Source organism: Lithobates pipiens, unplaced genomic scaffold (genome assembly GCF_037356315.1).
Source record: "Lithobates pipiens isolate NorthernLeopardFrog02 unplaced genomic scaffold, aLitPip1_a1.2 Scaffold_19, whole genome shotgun sequence".
Taxonomy (NCBI): Eukaryota; Metazoa; Chordata; class Amphibia; order Anura; family Ranidae; genus Lithobates; species Lithobates pipiens.
In genome coordinates this window covers 296,204,876-296,226,515 of record NW_027507764.1, presented here as the reverse complement: position 1 = coordinate 296,226,515, position 21,640 = coordinate 296,204,876, and the positions used below count along the sequence as shown (strand labels likewise).

The 21,640-nt window shown below is 43.9% G+C and overlaps 1 protein-coding gene across 1 annotated transcript in view; it reads left to right on the top strand.

The window, feature by feature from the left end:
• Nucleotides 1-21,640, top strand: part of NSUN2 (NOP2/Sun RNA methyltransferase 2) — a 113,568-nt gene that overhangs the window by 39,341 nt on the left and 52,587 nt on the right. The window contains exons 9-11 of the mRNA XM_077492011.1: nucleotides 6,173-6,303; nucleotides 7,748-7,821; nucleotides 11,843-11,970. Of these exons, the coding sequence (XP_077348137.1) occupies nucleotides 6,173-6,303; nucleotides 7,748-7,821; nucleotides 11,843-11,970 (333 nt within the window). The remainder of the gene's footprint in view (nucleotides 1-6,172; nucleotides 6,304-7,747; nucleotides 7,822-11,842; nucleotides 11,971-21,640) is intronic.

Here is a 21,640-nt window from a genome sequence, read left to right as displayed (position 1 = left end):
GGGGGGGGATGGTGTAATTTGTGTGCCTATGTGTAACTACATGTCAGTGTAGTGTTTGGTGCACTTACTATTGTGTTCTCACAGTCCGGTCAAAAAGACCGCCCCAAGGAGAATGACATCACTTACTCCATGCCTGTTTTTACGCTATACAGGCGGGGGAAGCTTCTCATTCGCCAGGAGCGGTCGAGAGGGGATGGCTGGAAACCAACGGCCATCTCCCTCATCCCGGATCACTCCTGAAGCGAAACGGACCACCGCAGCCAGCGGGAGGGGGTCCGATGGGACCCCCCACCTGCTGGAAGGCAAGCAAGTACATGTACGTCCTTGTGCCTGTCGGTGCCATTGTGCCGATGTACATTGCCATGCGGCGGTCCTTAAGTGGTTAAAAACCAGACTTGAAAATGGGTTATAACAGGGGTCATAGTACCTGGTGTAGTGTGAGTACCTGAGTGTTTGAGTAGTGTGTGTATCGTTAGTACTTGTGTATTGCGAGTGCGCCTGGGTCTACGAATACTTGTGTATTGTCTTGAGTATTCGTGTCAGGAAGCTAGTTTTTAAGGAAGTTTGGTCAGGGTATAATCCCCAATCCTCCAATTTATTAGGTACAATGCCCGGCGGGTGTGGAGAGGCGACTTGTTGTACATCTTGCGGCATGTATGCGTTCCTCGATCATCCAATCGAGAGTGAGTACTGCTGTGCAAAATGTAAGCCTATTTCCCTGGAAGCCCAGGTTCTGAATCTGGGGAAGCAACTGTCAGCACTGAGAAGTCCCTCCTTACTAAAGGAGAGCCAGGAACGTGCACGGCAGGTGCAGGCTGGGGCCAGCACAGAGGCGGGTGGAGACAAAGGGGTGCAGGCAGTAGCATAGGGTATATGGGTGACAGGAAGGGTAGAGGGGGAAGTGCCAGAGAGGCTGATCCAGGGCTGTAGCGTTCCAATAAGTATGCTCCATTGAGTGACATTACTGAAACCAGTCAGGGACCAGCACTGCTGGAGCTGAGGGGACTCTTAGCTGCCGGGGGGGAATTACTCCTCCAGTGAGAGTGGCGGGGAAGCGGAGGTAAAGGAAAGACAGATTCTGGTGGTAGGGGACTCGATTCTTAGGACAGAGAGGCAAATCTGTAACAAAGACCTGAAGCGCCGAACAGTATGTTGTCTACTGGGCGCTCGGGTTCGGCACATAATGGATCTGCTGGACAGATTACTGGGAGGAGCTGGGAAAGACCCAGCTGTGATGGTGCAGGTTGGCACCAATGACAGTCAGCGGCAGATGGAGTGTCCTAAAGTACGTTTTTGCGGACTTAAGAGCTAGATTGAGGAAAAGGACCTCCCAAGGTAGTATTTTCAGAAATACTACCGGTACATCGAGCCACACCAGAAAGGCAGAGGGAGATTAGGGAAGTTAAAAGTAGCTGAAGTGTAGTAAGGAGGGGTTTGGGTTCCTGGAGGACTGGGCCAACTTCTCAGTCGATAACCGGTACTGTAGAAGGGACAGATTGCACCTAAATGAGGAGAGTGCAGATCAGCTGAGAATGAAGATGGTCAAAAAGTTAGAGGGTTTTTAAGCTAGGCGATTGGGGGGCATCCAGAGGTAGAGAGAGCGTGGAACATATTCCAGAAGGTAGTACTGGGGGCATTAGTGGTAGGTTGACCAAAGCACATAAACCCAATGTAAGTATAGTAGCAAGTCCTAGTAGCAAGTCCTAGTTGCAATCTCGGAACACCCAATAAGAGGATATGTGACAGGTTTAAACTGCGTGGCATGTTCACCAATGCCAGGAGCCTGGCAGACAAGATGGGTGAACTAGAGATACCGTTTTACGAGGAAGATTTGTGATTTTGTGTTAATTTCAGAGACCTGGTTCAACAGCTGTCATGATTGGCTGGCAAACATTCAAGGGTATACCCTGTCTCGCTAGGATAGAGTGTAAAAAGGGGGTAGGGGTATGCCTATATATCAAGAATAATGTGCAAGTGAATGTGAGAGATGACATCACTAAGGGAGCTAGGAAGGAAGTGGTATACTGGGAGTATGCTATAGGCCCCCTAACCTGAGGGAGGAAGGGGAGACGGATCTATCACAATTTTGGATTGGCAGCAAGGATGTGAAGTGTTATCGTAATGGGGGATTTTAACTATCCAGACCTAGACTGGGTGGAGGGAACTGCGCATTCATCTAAGGCTTGCCAGTTCCTAAATGTCTTGCAGGCCAATTTTATGGGTCAGATGGTAGACGCACCAACTAGAAATAAAGCGTTCCGTATCTACTGATTACCAACAATACAGACCTGATCACAGATGTGGAAATTTGGGGCAATTTAGGAAACGGCGACCACAGGTCAATTGGCTTCAGTATAAATCACACAAATGGGAAACATAAGGGGAATACAAAGACACCAAATTTCAAAAGAGCCAACTTCCCTAAACTACGAGCCTAAACTAAGAACACGGGGGAGCAATGGGTTTGCTTTAAGAGCATATTAAATAAGGGCATTAGCCAATGCATCCTATTGGGTAATAAATTTAAGAGCGAACAAAAGTTCTGGATGGCTTAATTCCATGTAAAAATGCATATAAAAGCAAAGAATAAGGCCTTCAAAAAATACAAGGTTGAGGGATCGTCCTCAGCATTCAGACTTTATAAAGAATGCAACAAGAAATGTAAGGGTGAAATAAGGACGGCTAAGATAGAACATGAAAGACAAATAGCGGAGGATAGCAAAAAAAATCCCAAGAAATTCTTTAAGTATGTAAACAGTAAAAAAGGAGGACAGACCATATTGGCCCCATAAAGAATGAGGAAGGACATCTGGTTGCAAAGGATGGGGGGATGGCGAAGGTATTCAATTTTATTCTTCTCCTCATTCTTCGCAAGGGAATGGGGTGGGGGGGGGGGTGGGCTTCAGTAACCAAAACTGCAGTGTTTATCCTCATGATACATCACAGGAAGCACCTCCATGGTTAAGAGGACAGAATTAAAATTAGACTTGGGAAACTTAACATTAATAAATCACTGGGACCACATGGCTTAAACCCAAGGGTACTTGGGGGGGGAACTCAGCCAAGTCAATGCCTGACCATTGTTCCTAATTTTTACTGACAGTCTACTGACTGGATGGTACCAGCTGATTGGTGAAAAGCCAATGTAGCACCAATATTTAAAAAGGGCCCAAAATACATCCCTGGGAATTAGACCAGTTGGCCTCAAAAAGAAAAAATGTGTAGGTTCAATTGGACTTATTAGGCATAAAAGAAGTTGTAAACACAACCAATATAGTCAAGAGAATTTATCTCTATTTATTAAAAAATTAGATGGTAGATGAAGAAATAGATTACAATTGGTGGGATCACTTCAACATTATGTTGAGCCCTAGAGCTTCAAACATACAGTTTTAGTAGATGTTCAAAGTCTGTAGGTAGCCAGATGGTAGATGGTGATAAATACTCTGGGTATCCCCTGAGCTTTAAATATAGTGATCCCCTTCAAAGACACAAGACGAGCCAAGTTCCCACTGGGTAAAGAGGGAAGAGGAAAGGGGGAACCAAAAAGGCAGACTCCTCTTTCACCCTGCCCCTTTTATTTTTTCCTTATTTTTTGGAAAAATGGGTGTCTGAATTTTTGTCAATCCTTGTGCCTGCCTTGCTGGCTTGAGTTCCCTATTCCTGGGATATATTTGAAGAAATAACATGTTTATCAGCTCCTGAAGAAGCGTCATCTAGTAGACGCGAAACATGTAGAGCACCAAAACATATGTCATTTCTGACTGTATGGTTGATATCCTCTATTTTATATTTATATAAATATGTATTTTGTTTTTTCCTTTTTGGAAATTTTGAGTGAACTGTACTACCTTTGATAGGATATCTTTTAGGTCATAAATGTGTATGTATAAGGAGGAACAATATTTCTGTTTTTATATAAAAAATTTATTTTTTTCAGTTTTTTTATCTTATCTTATTGGCTGTCTATATATTTTTTTTTTTAATAAATAGAGATAAATTATCTTGACTATATTGGTTGTGTTTACAACTTCTTTTATGCCTAAAAAGTCCAATTGAACCTACACATTTTTTCTTTTTGAGGTCTTTTATGTGTAAGGTTCTTTCATTCATATTTTTTTCTCCCCAACTTTTTCCCCATTCCTATTAATGTCTATATTTACTAAGTGATAAACAGGACGTGGCATTTTGTTTAACCAGTGTATCCACAGACACCACCCTGTGACAGATACACGTTCCTATTCATTTAAAGACCAGTTAGCCTAACATCAATAGGATGTAAACTCTGGGGGGATGATAAAGGGACTTTATACAAGATTTTAGTAATGAGAACGCTATCATTAGCTGTAATCGGCATGGATTCATAAAGAATCCTTCTTGCCAAACCAATCTATTAACCTCCTATGAGGAGGTGAGTTACCATCTAGATAAAGGAAAGACCATAGACATGGTGTATCTGGATTTTGCAAAAGCATTTGACACCATTCCCCATAAATGTTTACTGTACAAAATAAGGTCTGTTGGCAGGGACCATAGGGTGAGTACATGGATTGAAAACTGGCTGCAAGGGCGAGTTCAGAGAGTAGTGATAAATGGGGAGTACTTGTAATGGTCAGGGGTGGGTAGTGGGGTCCCCCAGGGTTCTGATCTGAGACCAATCCTATTTCATTTTGTTCATAAATGACCTGGAGGATGGGGTAAACGGTTTGATCTCTGTATTTGTGAACGATACTAAGCTAAGCAGGGCAATAACTTCTCCGCAAGATGTGGAAAAAGTGCAAAAGGATCTGATCAAATGAATGGAGTGGGCAACTACATGGCAAATGAGGTTTAATGCAGAAAAATGTAAAATGCATTTGGGTGGCAAAAATATGAATGCACTCCATATACTGGGGGGCAAACCTCTGGAGGGGAATCTAGGATAGAAAAGGGCCTGGGGGTCCTAGTAGATAGCAGCAGCTTGCCATTGCTGAGCCTAACAAAGCAAACAGAATATTGGCATGCGTTTAAAAAGGGGATCAACTCCAGAAATAAAACAATAATTCTCCCACTCTTCAAGACTGGTCTGGCCGCACCTAAAGTGTGCTGTCCAGTTCTGGGCACCAGTCTTCAGGAAGGATGTACTTGAAATGGAGCAAGTACAAAGAAGGGCAACAAAGCTAATAAAGGGTCTGGAGGATAGTAGTTAAGCGGAAAGCTTGCGAGCACTGAACTTATTCTCTCTGGAGAACAGACGATTGAGAGGGGATATGATTTCAATATACAAATACTGGTGACCCCACAATAAGGGTAAAACTTTTTCACAGAAGGGAGTTTAACAAGACTCGTGGCCACTCCTTAAAATTGGAAGAAAAGACATTTAACCTTCAACTGCGTAGAGGGTTTTTTTTACTGAAAGAGCGGCAAGGATGTGGAATTCCCTTCCACAGGCAGTGGTCTCAGCGGGGAGCATCGATAGTTTCAAGAAACTATTAGATAAGCACCTGAATGACTGCAACATGCAGGGATATACAATGTAATAATGACATATCACACACATGGGTTGGACTTGTCTTTTTTTTTTTCAACCTCACCTACTATGTAACTATATAATAAACTTTTTGTCTTTGGACTTTTTTGTTTTTGCAACTGACAAATTAACTCCCTTCAGTGCACTGCTTCCAGATAAGCTTTGGTTTTTATTCTCTATGAAATATGTCCACATTTGAGATAGTCACCTGTGTTAGGATAAGAACCACATTTTGCAGAGAATGTATGCAACCGATACCTGTGAAGAAGCAGGTTTTAAATAAGTGCTGGGGGATTTTTTTAAATACATTTTTACATCCTTCATGTTTACAAGGCCTGATTTTATATAGACCTACAACCAGTTACATTGAACTAAAGGCTGTAATGTAACAAAATGGATAAAAAGCCAAGAGGGTTGAATACTTTTGCAAGGCGCTGTACGTGTCACGCGAAGTTAAAGGGTTTTCCATTTGATACTGGATGAATAATGCTTTCTCCATTTTATGCTTATTTCCTCTCTATTCTCTTGCTGTTTTGAAAGTGTTAATTTAGTCTTTTAACTGATGTCTGTATAGATAAAAGAAGCAGCATACCGTGTTCTCGGGAGAAGAATCTTTTGAAATTGCATGCAAGTTGTTGTTAACCTTAATTTTGCATTTTCTAGGTTACAGATTAGAATTGCTACCCGTGGTGTTGAGCAGCTGGCAGAAGGGGGAAGGATGGTGTATTCAACATGCTCACTGAATCCTATTGAAGATGAAGCTGTTATATCCTCCCTGCTGGAGAAAAGTGAAGGCAAGGCCATGCATTCTCTCTTCACAAGCCGTGCAAGACACATTTTAAATCACTAGACAGAAAAACATAATGTTCTAGAGAAGCCTATTCAATTATTTCTCAGTGAGCAAAATGATTTACATATATTTTGTAATCTGTGACAGCTTTGTGTCAGTACTAAAAATTGACTTCCTTACCTTTTTTAGTAATTGAAAAGAAAAGCTTTACTTGTATATTGGGGGGGGCAATGTATTAGATGATACGCTTGTGTATATTAGTAATTCTTGTCCATTTTTTCATAAATAACCAGACTGACAATGTACATTGCAATTGTTTTTTCCCCCTTTTATGCTCGACAAAGTTTTGCCTCTTGATGCCATTCCCTTCATTCTTTTACCATGCTCTTGAAGTTTAAACCGGGCCCATACTAGCCTTGTGCGCAATAGCCCTGGTAGATATTGCTGCTGGGGAAAAAGCCGTGGGACAAAGTCAAAGTTCATTTGTTTTTTAGAGAATCTGTAAGGTGCATTGCATGGTCAAAGCACCAGAGTTCTGTGAGCAGGTGTTGCAGCAATTGTCAAATGCAAATTACTGAATGTTTTATAGATGTGAATCTGAGAACGTTACTAGGTGAGTTTATTTTTAATTTTTTTTGTGCACGTTGAAAATGGTGCTCTACTATGACAGGATGGGGCAGAATATGCAAATCCTGTTTAGAGTGAGACGTACGCTCCCATTCACACTCGTAACAAGCGGCTCATGGTCCATCCCATCATTGCTGTGTTAGTAGAATCCCTCACCAGCTGCTCCCCAGCCCTCAGTGTTAGTTTTGGAGGCTGAATGGCAGCTTGGGTTATACCCCTTCTCTCTAAAATACGGCTAAAGTAAAACATGCAGTTAAGAGATGATGGCAGGCACTTTAACATCTGTCCTGTCTTCAGTGCTGCTAGTGTAATGCTAGTGATTAATTTTTGCTTGTTTGTAGTAGGTGAGTAACCAGTAGAAACTTCTTAATTTAACGAAGAGGCTATGGATTAGTGAATCTTTTAGTTTGGCAATTCACTGTTTATATATTAAATGTGAACCATGGGTTGCTCATTTCTAGCTTTTCTTCTATTGCTGGCCATTATGTTACTCATAAAATACAATCTGTGGTCATCACAGCATAAAATACAGTCACTATAATCTGTGAATTAGGCTTTTGTAAATTGCTGATCAATTAGCTTTTATCTATTTAATTGGCCATAATTTGCATATTTAATATACCGCTTAAACTGTCTACTTGGTACAATTTTATATTCATCTAGGTCACTAGGGCTGGTGTTTATGTAAAAGTGTAGGCACATTCCTATCTTTCAGATAGCATGCTCTGGCATACACATTTCTTTAATATTCTCTAAAGGAGTATCTATAAACACTTCATTACGGATTGTAACTTTGTCTACTCGCTTTTTATTTTTACTAGGATCACTCGAGCTTGCTGATGTTTCTTCTGAGATTCCTGGATTGAAGTGGATGCCTGGAATCACCCACTGGAAGGTATTTATGTTCAGTGCTGGATTGTCAAATATAATTAACTTTGTTTTTTAAGCACTTAATGCTTTTCCTCCCCAGTTATCTTCCAGGACCACCCCCTGGGATGTAGCTCCTTCCTTCTTGTGACTGGAAACACATTGTCTTAATCATTTACGTCAGGCCCTTCATTCTGCCCTTTCGTTTAAAATTAGTACTGCTGACTGGACCTTAAAATTATTGCATAACCCCAAAGGGGTGGGAAGTTGACTGTCTTGAAAGCCTACTGGAAATGAGAGTTAAATATACATCTAACTCGGCTTGTCCTCCTTCCAGGACAGTCCCTGAAATGATAAATTTTGCGTATTTGGGGGGTGGGGGGGAGAGGAGTGCCGTGCCTGGTCTTGACATAATTGACATCATAAAAGATCCATATGGTAATGGCGGTCAAAGGTTGCAATGACCAAGCTACCGCTTTGCACATCTGTGCCTGGGTAATGCAAGCTCCTTCTGTCCATGAAGTGGACAAAGCTCTAGTAGAATGAGCATTAAACCATGCAGGAAGGACTGCTTTGTGCATTTGTATGATTCCAATATAGTTTGTTTTAATCCATCTTGCTATGGTGAATTTTTAAGCTTGCTTTCCTTTCTTGGTGCCTGCATACAAAACAGTGCTTTAGAATAGTGTAATCCTTTACTTCCAGGTGGGCCAAAACACATCGCCCCACATCTAAGACGCTTGTCGTTTTTTTTTTTTTTTTTTTTCCCCCACTCATTTTGAGGGATTTCAACAAAATGTAGGTAGAGCATGTCTTGAATTCTATAAAAAAGATTTTGGTGATGACCCTGGATCAGTCATTAAAATAGTCTTCCAGAACCATCAAATAAGGTTCATTAATAGACAGGGACTGAAGCTTGCTGATCCTGCCAGCAGAAGCGATCACCACTACTAAATAAATATGCTGTCTTAAAGTGGAGGTCCATGCAAAAACTAAAATCCCTGCATCTATAGACACCAGGGATCGAACACTAACCTCCTGTATCCCTGTAAAGATAAAATGAGTTTAATACCCTTTTTTTTGGATGCCGATCTGTCCCGCACCAACCTGATCTCCAGCGGCGGAAGCTCTGTTGAGGACATGGCCGACAACAGCTGTGAAATGAATGGTAAGTGACATCACCCATAGACTTATTATGAGGAATCCATTGTCTTCCTTCTGTGCACCCGCCTCTACGGTGAAGCTGCAGCTGACAGCTCAGTGTGGCATCCGGCCGGAGCAGCTCAGACTTCCAAAAAGGTATGTTTACTAATTTTTTATCTTTACAGGGCCAGAGAGGTTAGTCTTAGATCCCTGGTGTCTATAGATGCAGGGATTTTAGTTTTTGCATGGACTTCCACTTTAATGCTGTTTTCAGAAATAGGTTCAAACGAAAGCTTGCTTAGACCATTCAAGACAATCAAGTTTCCATTTAGAAGAAGAAATGCCTTTAATAGGCCTTACAAAATATTTTAATTGGAGGATCTTCCTGTAGAGGTAGCTGCAGGTAAACACTTAATGCTGCTATATGCACCTTCAAGGTGTTAAGTGCTAAATTCTAGTCAGCCCCATCTTGCAAGAAGTCCAAATGGTAGGAATAGTCTCTGAAATGATACTATTCTCTTACAGCCATGAATTCAATCTTCTGCACACTTTCCTGTAAATTGCTGTAGTGAAAGGGCTACGACTGTTAAAATATAATTACTTTGTATGATGAGACTTCCAGATTCTTTAGGATATCTTTCTCAGAAACCAGGCCTGTTAGTGATTTGTAAAGTCTTTTTTTTTTTTTCTATAAAAAGAACATGTTATACTTGCCAGCTCTGTGTAATAATTTTGCACAGAGCAGCCCAGATCTTGCTCTTCTCGGGTACCTCTTTGGCTTTCCTGGCCCCTCCCTCCTTTTAAGTGCCCCCACAGCAAGTGCTGTGGGGCACCGGAGCCGAGTCGCAGCTCCCTTTGTCTATTCAGACACAGAGCTCCAGTTTGGCCCCACCCCCTCTCTCCTGATTGACCAATTGACATCAGCGTGAGCCAGTGGCACCGCTGCTGTGTATCAGTCAATCAGTAGGAGAGTCCTGGATGGCTGAGTCACTCGTGGATATCACTGGACAGAAGTTGGGCTCAGGTAAATATTAGGGGGTGCTGGGCGTCTGCTACACACAAGGATTTTTATCTTAATACATTAAATGCATCTTTTTTTTTTTTTTTTTTAATTCATAACTAGATGGATGCAGCTTCGGTCTGATGCCAAGTCTGTCCCCTGGCGCCTCTTCTCTGAGAACCGAGCGATCAAACCCTGCCAATTGCTTGTTTCTCGCAGCTCCCCGAGCAGAGGGCTGGTGACTCAACAAGCAGGAGTCTAGTTTTGGCCATTTATTCTAAAGATGAATATCTTCTCCAATGAGCTGGCAAAAAATGTCTTCTCTGCAGTCTCCCACTCTTTCAAATTGTCTTCTGAAAGGACTTTGTCCTGGAATTAAACTGCATTTTCTCTTTTTAGTCCCTGATGCATTAAATCATGTCTGCTCAACTCTACTCTTTCTTCTTCCATCCCAAGGTTGTCATAGATGGTGTTTTAAGAGCTCATCTAGTCTTCCAAGTATAGTTTGTACCTGGAAACATTAGATCTACCTTCTGGGTTTTGCTCGCTGTTAGAATCTGAGTCCAAGTCATCAGAATCAATGGTTTCAATCATGCTTTCTCTATCCTGTTTTACTGCATTTTTACACGACAAAGGTAAAGATACTGGCTGCCACGAGAAGGCAATACATCTTCTCCAGGTGGAGAAAACAATAGCTGAAGGGCAGGTTGGAGTGCCTGACTTTTTAACTAAAGATGCTCTGAAATTTTGTCAGTCAAAACATATAGGCCGAAAATTGTTATCTGCCTTTTACCAATAGGAGAAAAGGGTGCCGATAATGGTGCTGAAAACGCACACTATTTACCACAAATTTACCGTGCTTATGCTTTGTTTTCCATAGGTCATGTGACAGCTGTGTTAATGATGGGTTCTTGCTGCGTTTTGAATGGGGAGGTGTGTTTTTTTATTTTATTTTTTATTTTTTTCCCCTTAACTGCTCAAAAATGCAGCAAGCAAGATTTTTTTTTTTTTTTTTAACAGCACAATAAAAGTGCAATGGACCAGTATGATGACATACATAGAATTTTCTATAGCAATTTGTTTTTCTTGATCTTTTCTTGCGCAAAAGGTGCCAATTGGGTTCGCACTGATGTGTTTAGACATCCCATGTGCTTCGCACCACATTGCTGTGCAGGTCACATGCGATGTCTGTGCAATGCGAAGTCAACCATACAGTTTGTATGGCTGAATTTACATTACATTTGGACCAAAATGTTATAGGACCCTTTTTTTGGTCTTTGCTGGAATTGGATTGCACCCATACGATACAATTTCTGTACCATTTCACAGTTCGCACTGCGGTCTTCCGAACTCATCTGGGGGTGACATGAACTTTACATGGACACCCACAGCGGTTCGCCGATGTCAGTGTGAACATCTACGATTCTCGTGCGATGCTGGAACACACACAGGATTTGCAGGGCTTCCCGTATCGCACCAGTGTGAACCCAGCCTAATGGCCGAAAAATTAATTAATTTAAATCGATATTAAAATTTTTAATTATAGTCATTTTAGGTTTACGGCCAAGTGTATTCTACATTTTTGGTTTCGGAACCAAAATTTCCATTCGGTGCAACTCTACGTTTGACCATTTAAGGCAGAGGTCTCAAACTGGTGGCCCTCCAGATGTTGAAAAACTACAACTCCCATGAGGCATTGCAAGGCGGACAGTTACAAGCATGACTCCCTCAAGCAGAGGCATGATCGGACTTGTAGTTCCGCAACAGCTGGAGGGCCACCAGTTTGAGACCCCTGGTTTAAGGCAATGTGTTTCCTGTCACAAGGAGGAGCTATATCTCAGGGGCTGTCCTGGAAGACTATTGGAAATTAGTTACCTGTAAGTCTAACTCAGATTTTCTTTTCTAGGTAATGACCAAAGAAGGCCAGTGGTTCGATAAGTGGGAAGATGTGCCTACAAGTAGACATACTCAGATCCGTCCAACAATGTTTCCTTGTGACGAAGAAAAAATTAAAGGAATGAATCTACACCGTTGGTATGCAAAGTATAGTCTTGATAGTTTGCTTGTAGGTGTGTGAACGTCAATTGTCATTTTCAGCCTGGTTCACACCAGTGCAACTGCAATTTCATTAGATTTCCATTGCAATTATGTAGTGCAACTGCAGTGCAACTTTCATACTATTGCCATTTTTGGTGGAGGAGACTTATTGAGGGGAAAGGAATTGCATCAAAAATGTTAGTAGATATGTTTTTGATTTGTTATCATTGGAGACAATGGGGCACAGAATCGCACTGCATTACACCAAAGTAGGACAGTACCCTTGCCCAAAGTCAAGTTGCAGTTTTGTTGTATTTGTGACCAGGCCGCACTGAAATGAATGTGAGTTCCATTGCCATGCAGTTCTGTGACCCAAGTTGCATCTGAAATCGCACCAGTGTGAATCAAGCCTTAGAGAATGGTTCTTGCCCCTTTTTAGTGTTTTTTTTTTTTTTAATCATATACAGTATGTCAAAATGAGTGGTGGACAGGTGTGGCTGTATTAAGGAGGGTTAGCATTTGTTGTAAGCTGACTCTATAAAGATTTGCTACCAGGATCGAGGTTTGGTAGCTTTTCCTGGACTTAACTGAGCTGGATGTGCAAGGCCTACCTTTTTATGTGATGATCGAGCACAGGGCTCTGCGTTGTAGTGCTTTCCAGATCTCTGTTTATTCTGTTAGCTGCGGAACCATGACATGGCCACAGATGTGACCTGATCTCTGAAGTTTCATTAAATAAAGCTGAGCAGGCTGAAACATTGGGAGCTACCTCAGTTTGCACTGTTGTGTGCTTTTCTTTCAAATTTCCTGCTGATTACATCCACTAGGTGGACTGCTGTGCATGCTTCACTATTGTCCTCTATTCAGCCTAGAGGAATCGCTGTCCAGCTGCCGCTCTTGCTCCGTAAGCACTGCATGAAAAGAATGGCACCCAAATGCTGTTTCCAGGCTTCAACCTTTAAGCTTTAAAACTCAGCCCTTCTTTTTGGTGCTTTAATGTCTAAACCGCTGGCAACAGTGAGTACACCCCTAAGTGAGAATGTCCAAATTGGGCCCAAAGTGTCAATGTTTTGTGTGGCCACCATTAGTTTACAGTACTGTCTTAACCCTCTTGAGCATGGAGCTCATCAGAGCTTCACAAGTTGCCACTGGAGTCTTCTACCACTCCTCCATGATGACATCATGGAGCTAGTGGATGTTCGAGACCTTGTGCTCCTCCACCTTTCCGTTTGAGGGTGCCCCACAGAAGCTCCAATAGGGGTTAGATCTGGAGAAATGCTTGGTCAGTCATTCACCTTTATCATCAGCTTCTTTAGCAAGGCAGTGGGTCAACTTAAATGTGTGTTTGGGGTCGTTATTGGAATGCGGGCTGGTCTATAGGGAACTATAGCTCCCCAGTGCAAGCAGCACTCATGCAGCCCCAGACCATGGCACTCTCACCAGCATGCTTGACCGTAGGCAAGACACACTTGTCTTTGTACTCCTCCCCTGGTTGCCACCACACACGCTTGACGACACCATCTGAACCAAATAAGTTTCTTGGTCTCGTCAGACGATGGGTCATGGTTCTAGTAATCCATGTCCTTAGTCTGTTTGTCTTCAGCAAACAGTTTGCGGGCTTTCTTGTGCATTATCTTTAGAAGAGGCTTCCTTCTGGGACGACACCCATGCAGACCAATTTGATGCCGTTTGTGGTATATGGTCTGTGAGTGCTGACAGGATGACCCCCCCCACCCCTTCAACCTCTGCAGCAATGCTGGCAGCACTCGTACGTCTCCCAAAGACAACCTCTGGGTATGACGCTGAGCACGTGCACTCAATCTCCTTGGTCGACCATGACAAGGCCTGTTCTGGGTCAAACCTCTCCTGTCTTGGTCACCGTGGGGCAGCTCCGTTTCTGGGTCTTGGCAATCTTATTATATAGCCTAGGATATCTTTATGTAGAGCAACAATTCTTTTTTACTCAGAGCTCTTTGCCATGAGGTGCCATGTTGAACTTCAAGTGACTAGTGCGAGAGTGAGTGCGATAACGCCAAATTTAACACACCTGCTCCCCATTCACACCTGAGACCTTGTAACACTAACGAGTCACATGACATCGGGAGGAAAAATGACTAATTGGCCCAGTTTGGACTTTTTCACTTGGGAGTACTCACTTTTGTTGCCAGTGGTTTAGACATTAATGGCTGTTATTTTGAGGGGACAGCAAATTTTCCCTGTTATGCAAGCTGCACACTCACTACTTTGTAGCAAAGTGTCATTTATTCAGTTTTGTCACTTAAAAAAGATAAAATATTTACAAAAATGTGAGGTGTGTACTTTTGTGAGATGCTGTAAGTAGTTGGTAAGGTTGAATAAAGATATCAGTCCATCTGTTTCAACCTATGTGGGTGTGTTTGTCAATACCATTTTTCATATCCTGTATATTGCGTTGGCTAAGAGATAAGGCTATAATTCTACCACTTTACAAAACACTGGTCCAGCCCCATCTTGAGTATGCTGTCCAGTTCTGGTCACCAGTCTTCAGGGGGGTTGTACTACGACTGGACAAAGACAGCACAGCTAATAAGGGGGCTGGAGGACCTCAGTAATGCGGAACCACTACAAACATTACATTTATTCTCCCTTGAGAAGAGTCCCTTAAGAGGGGATATAATAGTGATATACAAATGGCTTTCAATTAAGTTGGAGAAGAAGCGATATAACTTGAAACTCTGTAAGGGCTTCTTTGCTGTCAGAGTGGGAAGAGAGCAGAAATGCCAACAATGACCCCTTGGCCTTACATTTTTTAAAAGGGGTTTTTTCTTTTGTTTTTTGTATTGTATGCCTTTTTACCTTAAAGTTCAGCCATCCAAGTTTAACCTTGCCTCTTTTATATTTGATAATTGTTGGAATACACTGACTAATGCCATTATTTAATATGTTCTTAAAGCACTCAATTTTTCCTCCAGTATTCATTTCTAGAATTTTTGATTCCATTTAATATGGCGCGCAGTTTAGAAAAGTTGTCACTCTTGAAATTAAGTGTTCTTGCATTACCCTTTTATGCCTTCTTTTTCTATGAATTTTTCTCTGAATGCAATTTACTCTGTGATCACCCTTTCCTAAGTTATCCCTTATTTCCATATCTGCAATCAGATCTGTCCTGTCCGTAACTGGTAGATCTAGCAGAATATTTTCTATTTGGTGCATCCATCAATTGACATGTATGAAGTTGTCCTGCGAGCCTTAACCACTTAAAGGCCGAGCCTCTTTCTGAGATTTGTTTAAAAGTTAAAAACATTATACAACATAATTTTGTTTATTTAGGGATGTGGTGTTAAGTTTGCTGTTTCTGCCCTTGTTTATACCCCAAACATTATACTCCCTCCCCCCCCCCCCCCCCCCCCAACACCCTAGAGAATAAAATGACGGTCGTTGCAATACTTTCTGTCGCATTGTATTTGCACAGTGGTCTTACAAGCGCGTTTTTTTTTTTTTTTTTTTTTTTTTTTTTTTCGTTCATTGACAGACACAGTACCTTTTAATCTTGACCTTAGGGTTATATCGCCACCTTAGGAGAGAACTAGGCAGAACACATAAAAACAGCTAAGCTGGTACAGTACCACCCAGGGGGACATTCCTACAAGCTATAATCCCTCACTCTGCTACCAGCAGCTCATTTTTCTTCTGCCTAGTGTAGAAGGACCTGGTTCCCTGTGGAGACCAATGGTCCTTGGAATTTTCTTTTTCTGCTTTTTTATTTATTTTTATTTATTTTTTGATCCCTGTGATCTACAATCAACAGCCATCGAGCATGTGCAGACCTTAGCTATGCACTGGGTCAGCCACGACATGCCCCGTCTGGTCCAGGGGCGGCCAGTGAGCTATATGCTCTGGAGCGCATATATGACTGGGCTACTGCTGTCCGTGTCAGTGTGCCGTGGCCGACAGCCACCCCGTACTACTTGGGTGATGGGTCTGTCTGTGGACTGCGTCCAGCAGTCCCATCAGGAGGGCTAAGCATGGTTCCACCTGTTTCATTTAGGATGGAGTAGCTGGTCATTCCCTGGAAGGTTGACTATGGGGTCTCTCCCCCTCCCTTCTCTCGCTGTCCCTCCTGCCTATGGTAAGGGGCCGCTGAGCATAGGCGGTGCGGAGCACGTACCTACCTGGGGTCCTCTGGGTGGTCTCTGGGTCCTGGCAGGGGCCTGCGCTGGGTGGTTGGTAGTCTGCTTGTTTTTTTCCCTTTTTATTTTTTTATTTTTTTTTGTGCCATTTTTGGGGTGTCTGTGTGCTGTCATGTGGGGACTGCCCGCGGCCATTTTCTTGGAGTCCAGCGACCATTTTCCCAGTGGTTTTGGATGCTTTTGCTAAGGAGGCCGGCGGCCACTTTTTAGTAGCCTCAGATACTCGGGCGTTGGTTAAACCTGGAACAGCGCAAAACTGACACAGATCACCTCGTGACAGGCAGAGAGCGGACAGCGGCAGCACAACCAGACTCGTGTCCCGCTGTGACATACGGCCCCTGTTCTGACTAAACAGAGTATGCGGACCAGGACCGTTCGGACAGTGAGGATGACTCCATGTCTGGGCCAGCACAGGAAAAAGCACTGGTAGGGGGGCACTTATCACAGCGGTGCAGGATACCCTAAAGATAGAGGTTATGGCAGGGGTATCTGCAGATGTCTCTCTCTTTTGGGTCCCACAAGCCGGTCCACATTGCTAAGGTGTTTCCATATTTAACTTTTTGATAAGTTAATTTACAAGGAATAGGGAAGCCCACAGCGGGCCTTTTCAGTCCCGAAATGAATGACGGTGTGTTACCCTTTTGAGGAAAGTTTCCTGAAAAAATGAACATCTCCAGTCATTGACCCCCCTCTGTATCCAGGTTAAATAAGGTAACCACGATCCCAGTGGAAGGGTACACCACTTTCAAGGACCCTGCCGACAGAAGGGCCCAGGCGGTGGCCCGGTCCATGTTTACAGTGGTTGGGTCAGCATTGCGGCCAGTGTTAGCCATGGCCTTGGTGTCACAAGCGCTTATTGAATGGGTTAAATTGGGTTGGGGAAGGAACAGGTTTCCAGAGTCTGTGTGTAACTGGCAGACCAGTTGGTGCATGGCCTTAAGTATGTCTGTGATACAGCCCCTTAGTTTTCTAGAGCCTCGGTATCAGCAGTGGTGCTGTCGCTTGATTTGGCTCAAGGTCTGGTCTGGAGACCAGACATCTAAGAAAACACTGGCGGATTTGCGTTTCCAAGGTCAGAGGCTATTTGGAGCCTCGCTGGACAACATTATTAAGAATGTTACTGGGGGAAAGAGTACTTTGCTTCCACAGTCCAGGAAGGGTAAGGAGCCACGCCGTAGGCAGGGGCCCTTGTTTTCTGCTTTTTCGTCCGCCGGGTCGGCAGGTATGCGTTTCCAGTCCGACAAGGTACCCACAGAGGGGCAAAAACGTCCCTGGTTTTGCAAGCCGAACAAGCCTGTGAGCAAATCTGTTGCTGTATGAAAGTCCGCTCCCACCGTACTCTCGGGTGGGGGTCGGCTTCAGGAGTTTGCAGTCCGGTGGACCTCTCTCCTTTCCGACCAGTGGGTCTGCGAAACTGGTTTAGTCAGGCTACAAGAGTTTTTCTTAAAAATTGATTTTTTTCCCTCCAACCTTCATCTTCTGCCGGGTTGTTGGGAGGCCCTGTCTGGGGCAGTACAGGACCTGCTGCTGCTCGGGGTGATAGTACCTGTACCGGCGCCAGAAAGGTTTCGGGGATTCTACTCCAATCCGTTTGTAGTCCCAAAGAAGGAAGGGGTCCGCCCGGTCCTGGATCTCAAGGCCCTCAACTGCTTTGTGAAGGTGTGAAGGTTCAGGATGAAATCGGTTCGTTCCATGGTCGCTGCACCCTATCAGGGGGATTTCTTGGCGTCTTTGGACATCAAGGAAACATACGTGCATGTCCCCATATGCGTCGGGCATCAGAGTTTTCTATGAATTGCAGTCGGGACGAGCGCTTCCAATTTGTAGCTCTGCTCTTTTGGCCTAGCGACTGCGACAATTGTCTTCACCAAGGTGCTAACCCCTATTCTGGCTTTGCTAAGATGATGGGTCGCAATCGTGGGTTACTTGGACGATCTCCTTCTGAGAGCACCTTCTGCCTCAGAATTGAGAGAGGATGTGGAGATCACCATACAGACTCAGTGCCTGGAGTACCTGGCGAGGGTTTTTTCTCCCTTCAGATAAGCTGAAGACTCTTCAATCAGTGGTGCAGTTGTTGTCCCACCGGTGAGCGTCACTGCGTTTTTTGCATGTGAGTTATGGGTCTCATGGTAGCCACTTTCGAGGCGGTACTGTATGCCCAATTCCACACGTGAGTCTTGCAGAAAGAGGTCCTGTCCAAATTGGACAAATCTCTGACATCCCTGGATTGTCAAATTCGGGTGAGCCAGCTAGTCAGGGATTCCCTTCTCTGGTGGCCGAGGTCTCCGCCCCTTGGGTCCGGGAAGTTGTTCCTTCCTCTTCATTGGACGGTGATCACACCGGACGCCAGCCTGACGGGTCTGGTGTGGAGTTTGGGACTTAGCCGGCCCAGGGTCGCTGGACACAGGAAGAATCCCACCTGCCGATCAATGTGCTGGAGCTTCGGGCGATCAGGCGGTGTCTCTCCACATGGTTACAGATGCTGCAGGGGCTTCTGGTCAGGATTCAGTCGGACAACACATGTCGGATATCAAGGAGGGACAAGGAGCTCAGCTGCAGCGCTGGAGGTCCCTCACATCCTACAGTGGACAGAGGCGCGTGGCAGCTCTGTCAACCGTATACGTTCCGGGCGTAAAAAACTGGCAGGCGGACTACCTCAGTAGTCAGCTGCTGGACCAGATGGAATGGTCGATGCATCTGGAAGTGTTTCGGCTCATTTGCCTAAGGTGGGGCATGCCAGATGGGGCTCTTGGCCTCTCGGATCAATTGGAAGGTACAGAGGTTTGTGGGCAGGTCAAGAAATCCCTGGGCGGACGCGTCAGATGCGTTGGTGGCTCCATGGGGGCGTTATCATCTGACTCGGTGCTTCAGAAACCACCATTTGAAAACATTAGGGAGATTCCCTCATTGACACACACAGAAAGTATTCTTTTTAGTGGCTGTTACATCTGCGGATTTCTAAGTTGGCGGCCTTGTCATGTAGGTCTTCCTACTTGATTCTCCACAAGGATAAGGCGGCGCTGTGCCTGCAGCCTTCGTTTCTTCCAGAGGCTGTTTCGGCCTTTCATCTAAATGAGGTCATTGTGCTTCCTTTATGTCCTCAGCTGTCGCATCCCAAAGAGGTTGCTTTAGGTTCTTTGTACGTGGTTCGGGCCCTGCGGGTGTATCTGTCTGCTACAGCTCCTTTCCGGAGGTCGGATTCCCTGTTTGTATCGGTGGCTGGTCCAGAGAAGGGCCTGGCAGTCTAGTTGGCCAACATTTCTTGGTGGATCAGACAGATCATGGTTCAGGCTTATGCCATAAGGGGGCGGGTGCCCCCGTTTCCTGTCACAGTACATTCTACCAGGGCAATTGGTGCCTCCTGGGCTTTCCGTCATCAAGCGTCTGTTTCCCAGGTGTGTAAGGTGGCGACCTGGTCGTCCGTTCATGCTTTCACTAAATAGGTTGATGTGAGAGCATTTTCGGGTTGCATGCTTCGGGCGCAAGGTTTTGCAGGCGGCCGTTTACAGTTGCTACCCCTCTGTTGAGGAGTTATTTTTGTTATGGGTGAAGTCAATTTCCTTTCTGTTTCCACCCCTCATTTTTAGACACTGCTTCGGGATGTCCCTAAGCTTAAAGGTGCTGTGTCCATCAATGAACGAAACTGAAAATAGTATTTTTTTGTACTCATCGTAAGATCCTTTTCTCTGAAGTTCATTGACGGACACAGCACCCACCTCTCCTGTTTGTACTGCTTTTTGACAAACTGAGCTGCTGGTAGCAGAGTGAGGGGTTATAGCCAGTAGGACTGCCCCCTGGGTGCTACTGTACAGCTTAGCTGTTTTTGTGTTTTTGCTTAGTCCTCTCCTAAAGGTTTGGATATAACCCAAAGGTCAAGATTAAAGGTGCTGTGCCTGTCGAACGTTAGAGAAAAGGATTTTATGGTGAGTCCAAAAATCCTATTTTTTCCATTGGTGACTTTAACTGATTCCCGTATGCCATCCTCTGCTTTGAGCAGGGATATCTGAATGATGCCTGTAGCTACCAAGCAAGGCGTTCTTTGGTTTGGTGAATTTCCAACAGTCTTGACAATAGAGAGATTGATTCTAACATAGTAGTTTCTCCAATATTTCCCTGTCAATCTCCTCTCACCAAACAATTTGATGACTGCTGTACAGACCATCACCAAGAGATTTTGAAAGCCCTGATATTTTGTTAGGCACGTTCCAACCTCATGGTTGGGTACCCTTCTTAGTGGTGCAGGATTGCCTCCCAGCACTCGGTAAACTGCCATGTCAGGCAAGTCTCACCTAGTGTGATGATAGGGGACCCCTTCCTAGATTATTCACATTCCTCATCCTACAACTTCTTCCATTTCAAATCACAAAATGCCTCTGTCTTAATTAGGCTTTGTATATCTCCGTTCCTAACGCCTTAGCTTTTCCACTCCCTTTGGTAAGAAGTTAGTGGGCAAAATGGGAGCTTTTGCCAGTATCCAGTCACCTGAAGGTAGGAACTTGTATCCCTGTATTGTACTCCAAAATATGGAAATTACAGGTATGTCCAAGTTTTTATTTTAAAAAGAAAGTAGATGGCACAATGCACACAGGTTTAAATAACTTGAGTTTCAGTTCATTGGTATAGGTAGATTGATGTGGAAAGCTCTATGATCCATTCATTTTTTTGTCTGTCCTTATCATAGAATCATACAAAATTGATTCTTGTAATGATATTTCTAAGGCCACATGCACACTGGATGTTTTGTTAACTCTCCTATAGTCCTCTCCTCGAAGTAGTTTTGGCAGAAAAAACGCCTGTAAACTCGTTTAACTCAAGTGCTAAACGGCTCACGTTTTAGGCATGTCAACCTTTCTTTCTGCTGCTCCTTGGCACACTGGCAGTGTTTTTTTTTTTTTTTTCTAAATGCTCTTTCCTCCTCCTCCCTAAACTCTAAATGCCTGTATATATGGATCCACAGGCTAACATGCAAGGGTGTGTTAAAAAAGAAACCCCCCGCTCCTATGAGCAGCCAAAAAAGTCCAGTGTGCATGAGACCTAATGGTCGAAACATGCTGGATAGAACAGACGGGTATTGTTTTACTTGATATTCTGGAGGTCTGCTTTAGGGTGGGAGTTTTGAGCCGTGTGCCAGGACGTGGTAACTTTAGCTGCTCAGGTGCATATGTATGATGCACTACATCTGGCCATTCATTATTATACAATTTTCTTAAACGAAAATTGTAAAAAGTATGGCCAACCTTATGTGCATTTCACACACAACAGTTTTTGCTGGCCGATCACATTATTTTTTGATTTCTCATTCGTACAGCAAAACATTTTCAAACCTTTTTTTTTCTTTTGCGGGGTTTCCAGTGGCTGAAACAAATGTTCTAAATTGGAAAATTTCAAACAATTTTTCCCGATATGCAGTTTGAACGATGAATATTCCTGCTGTCCTGAGGCAGCTGATGTGGTTCCGGGGAAACAAGGGTAGCTCCTTTTTTCTGCAGAAAACCGAT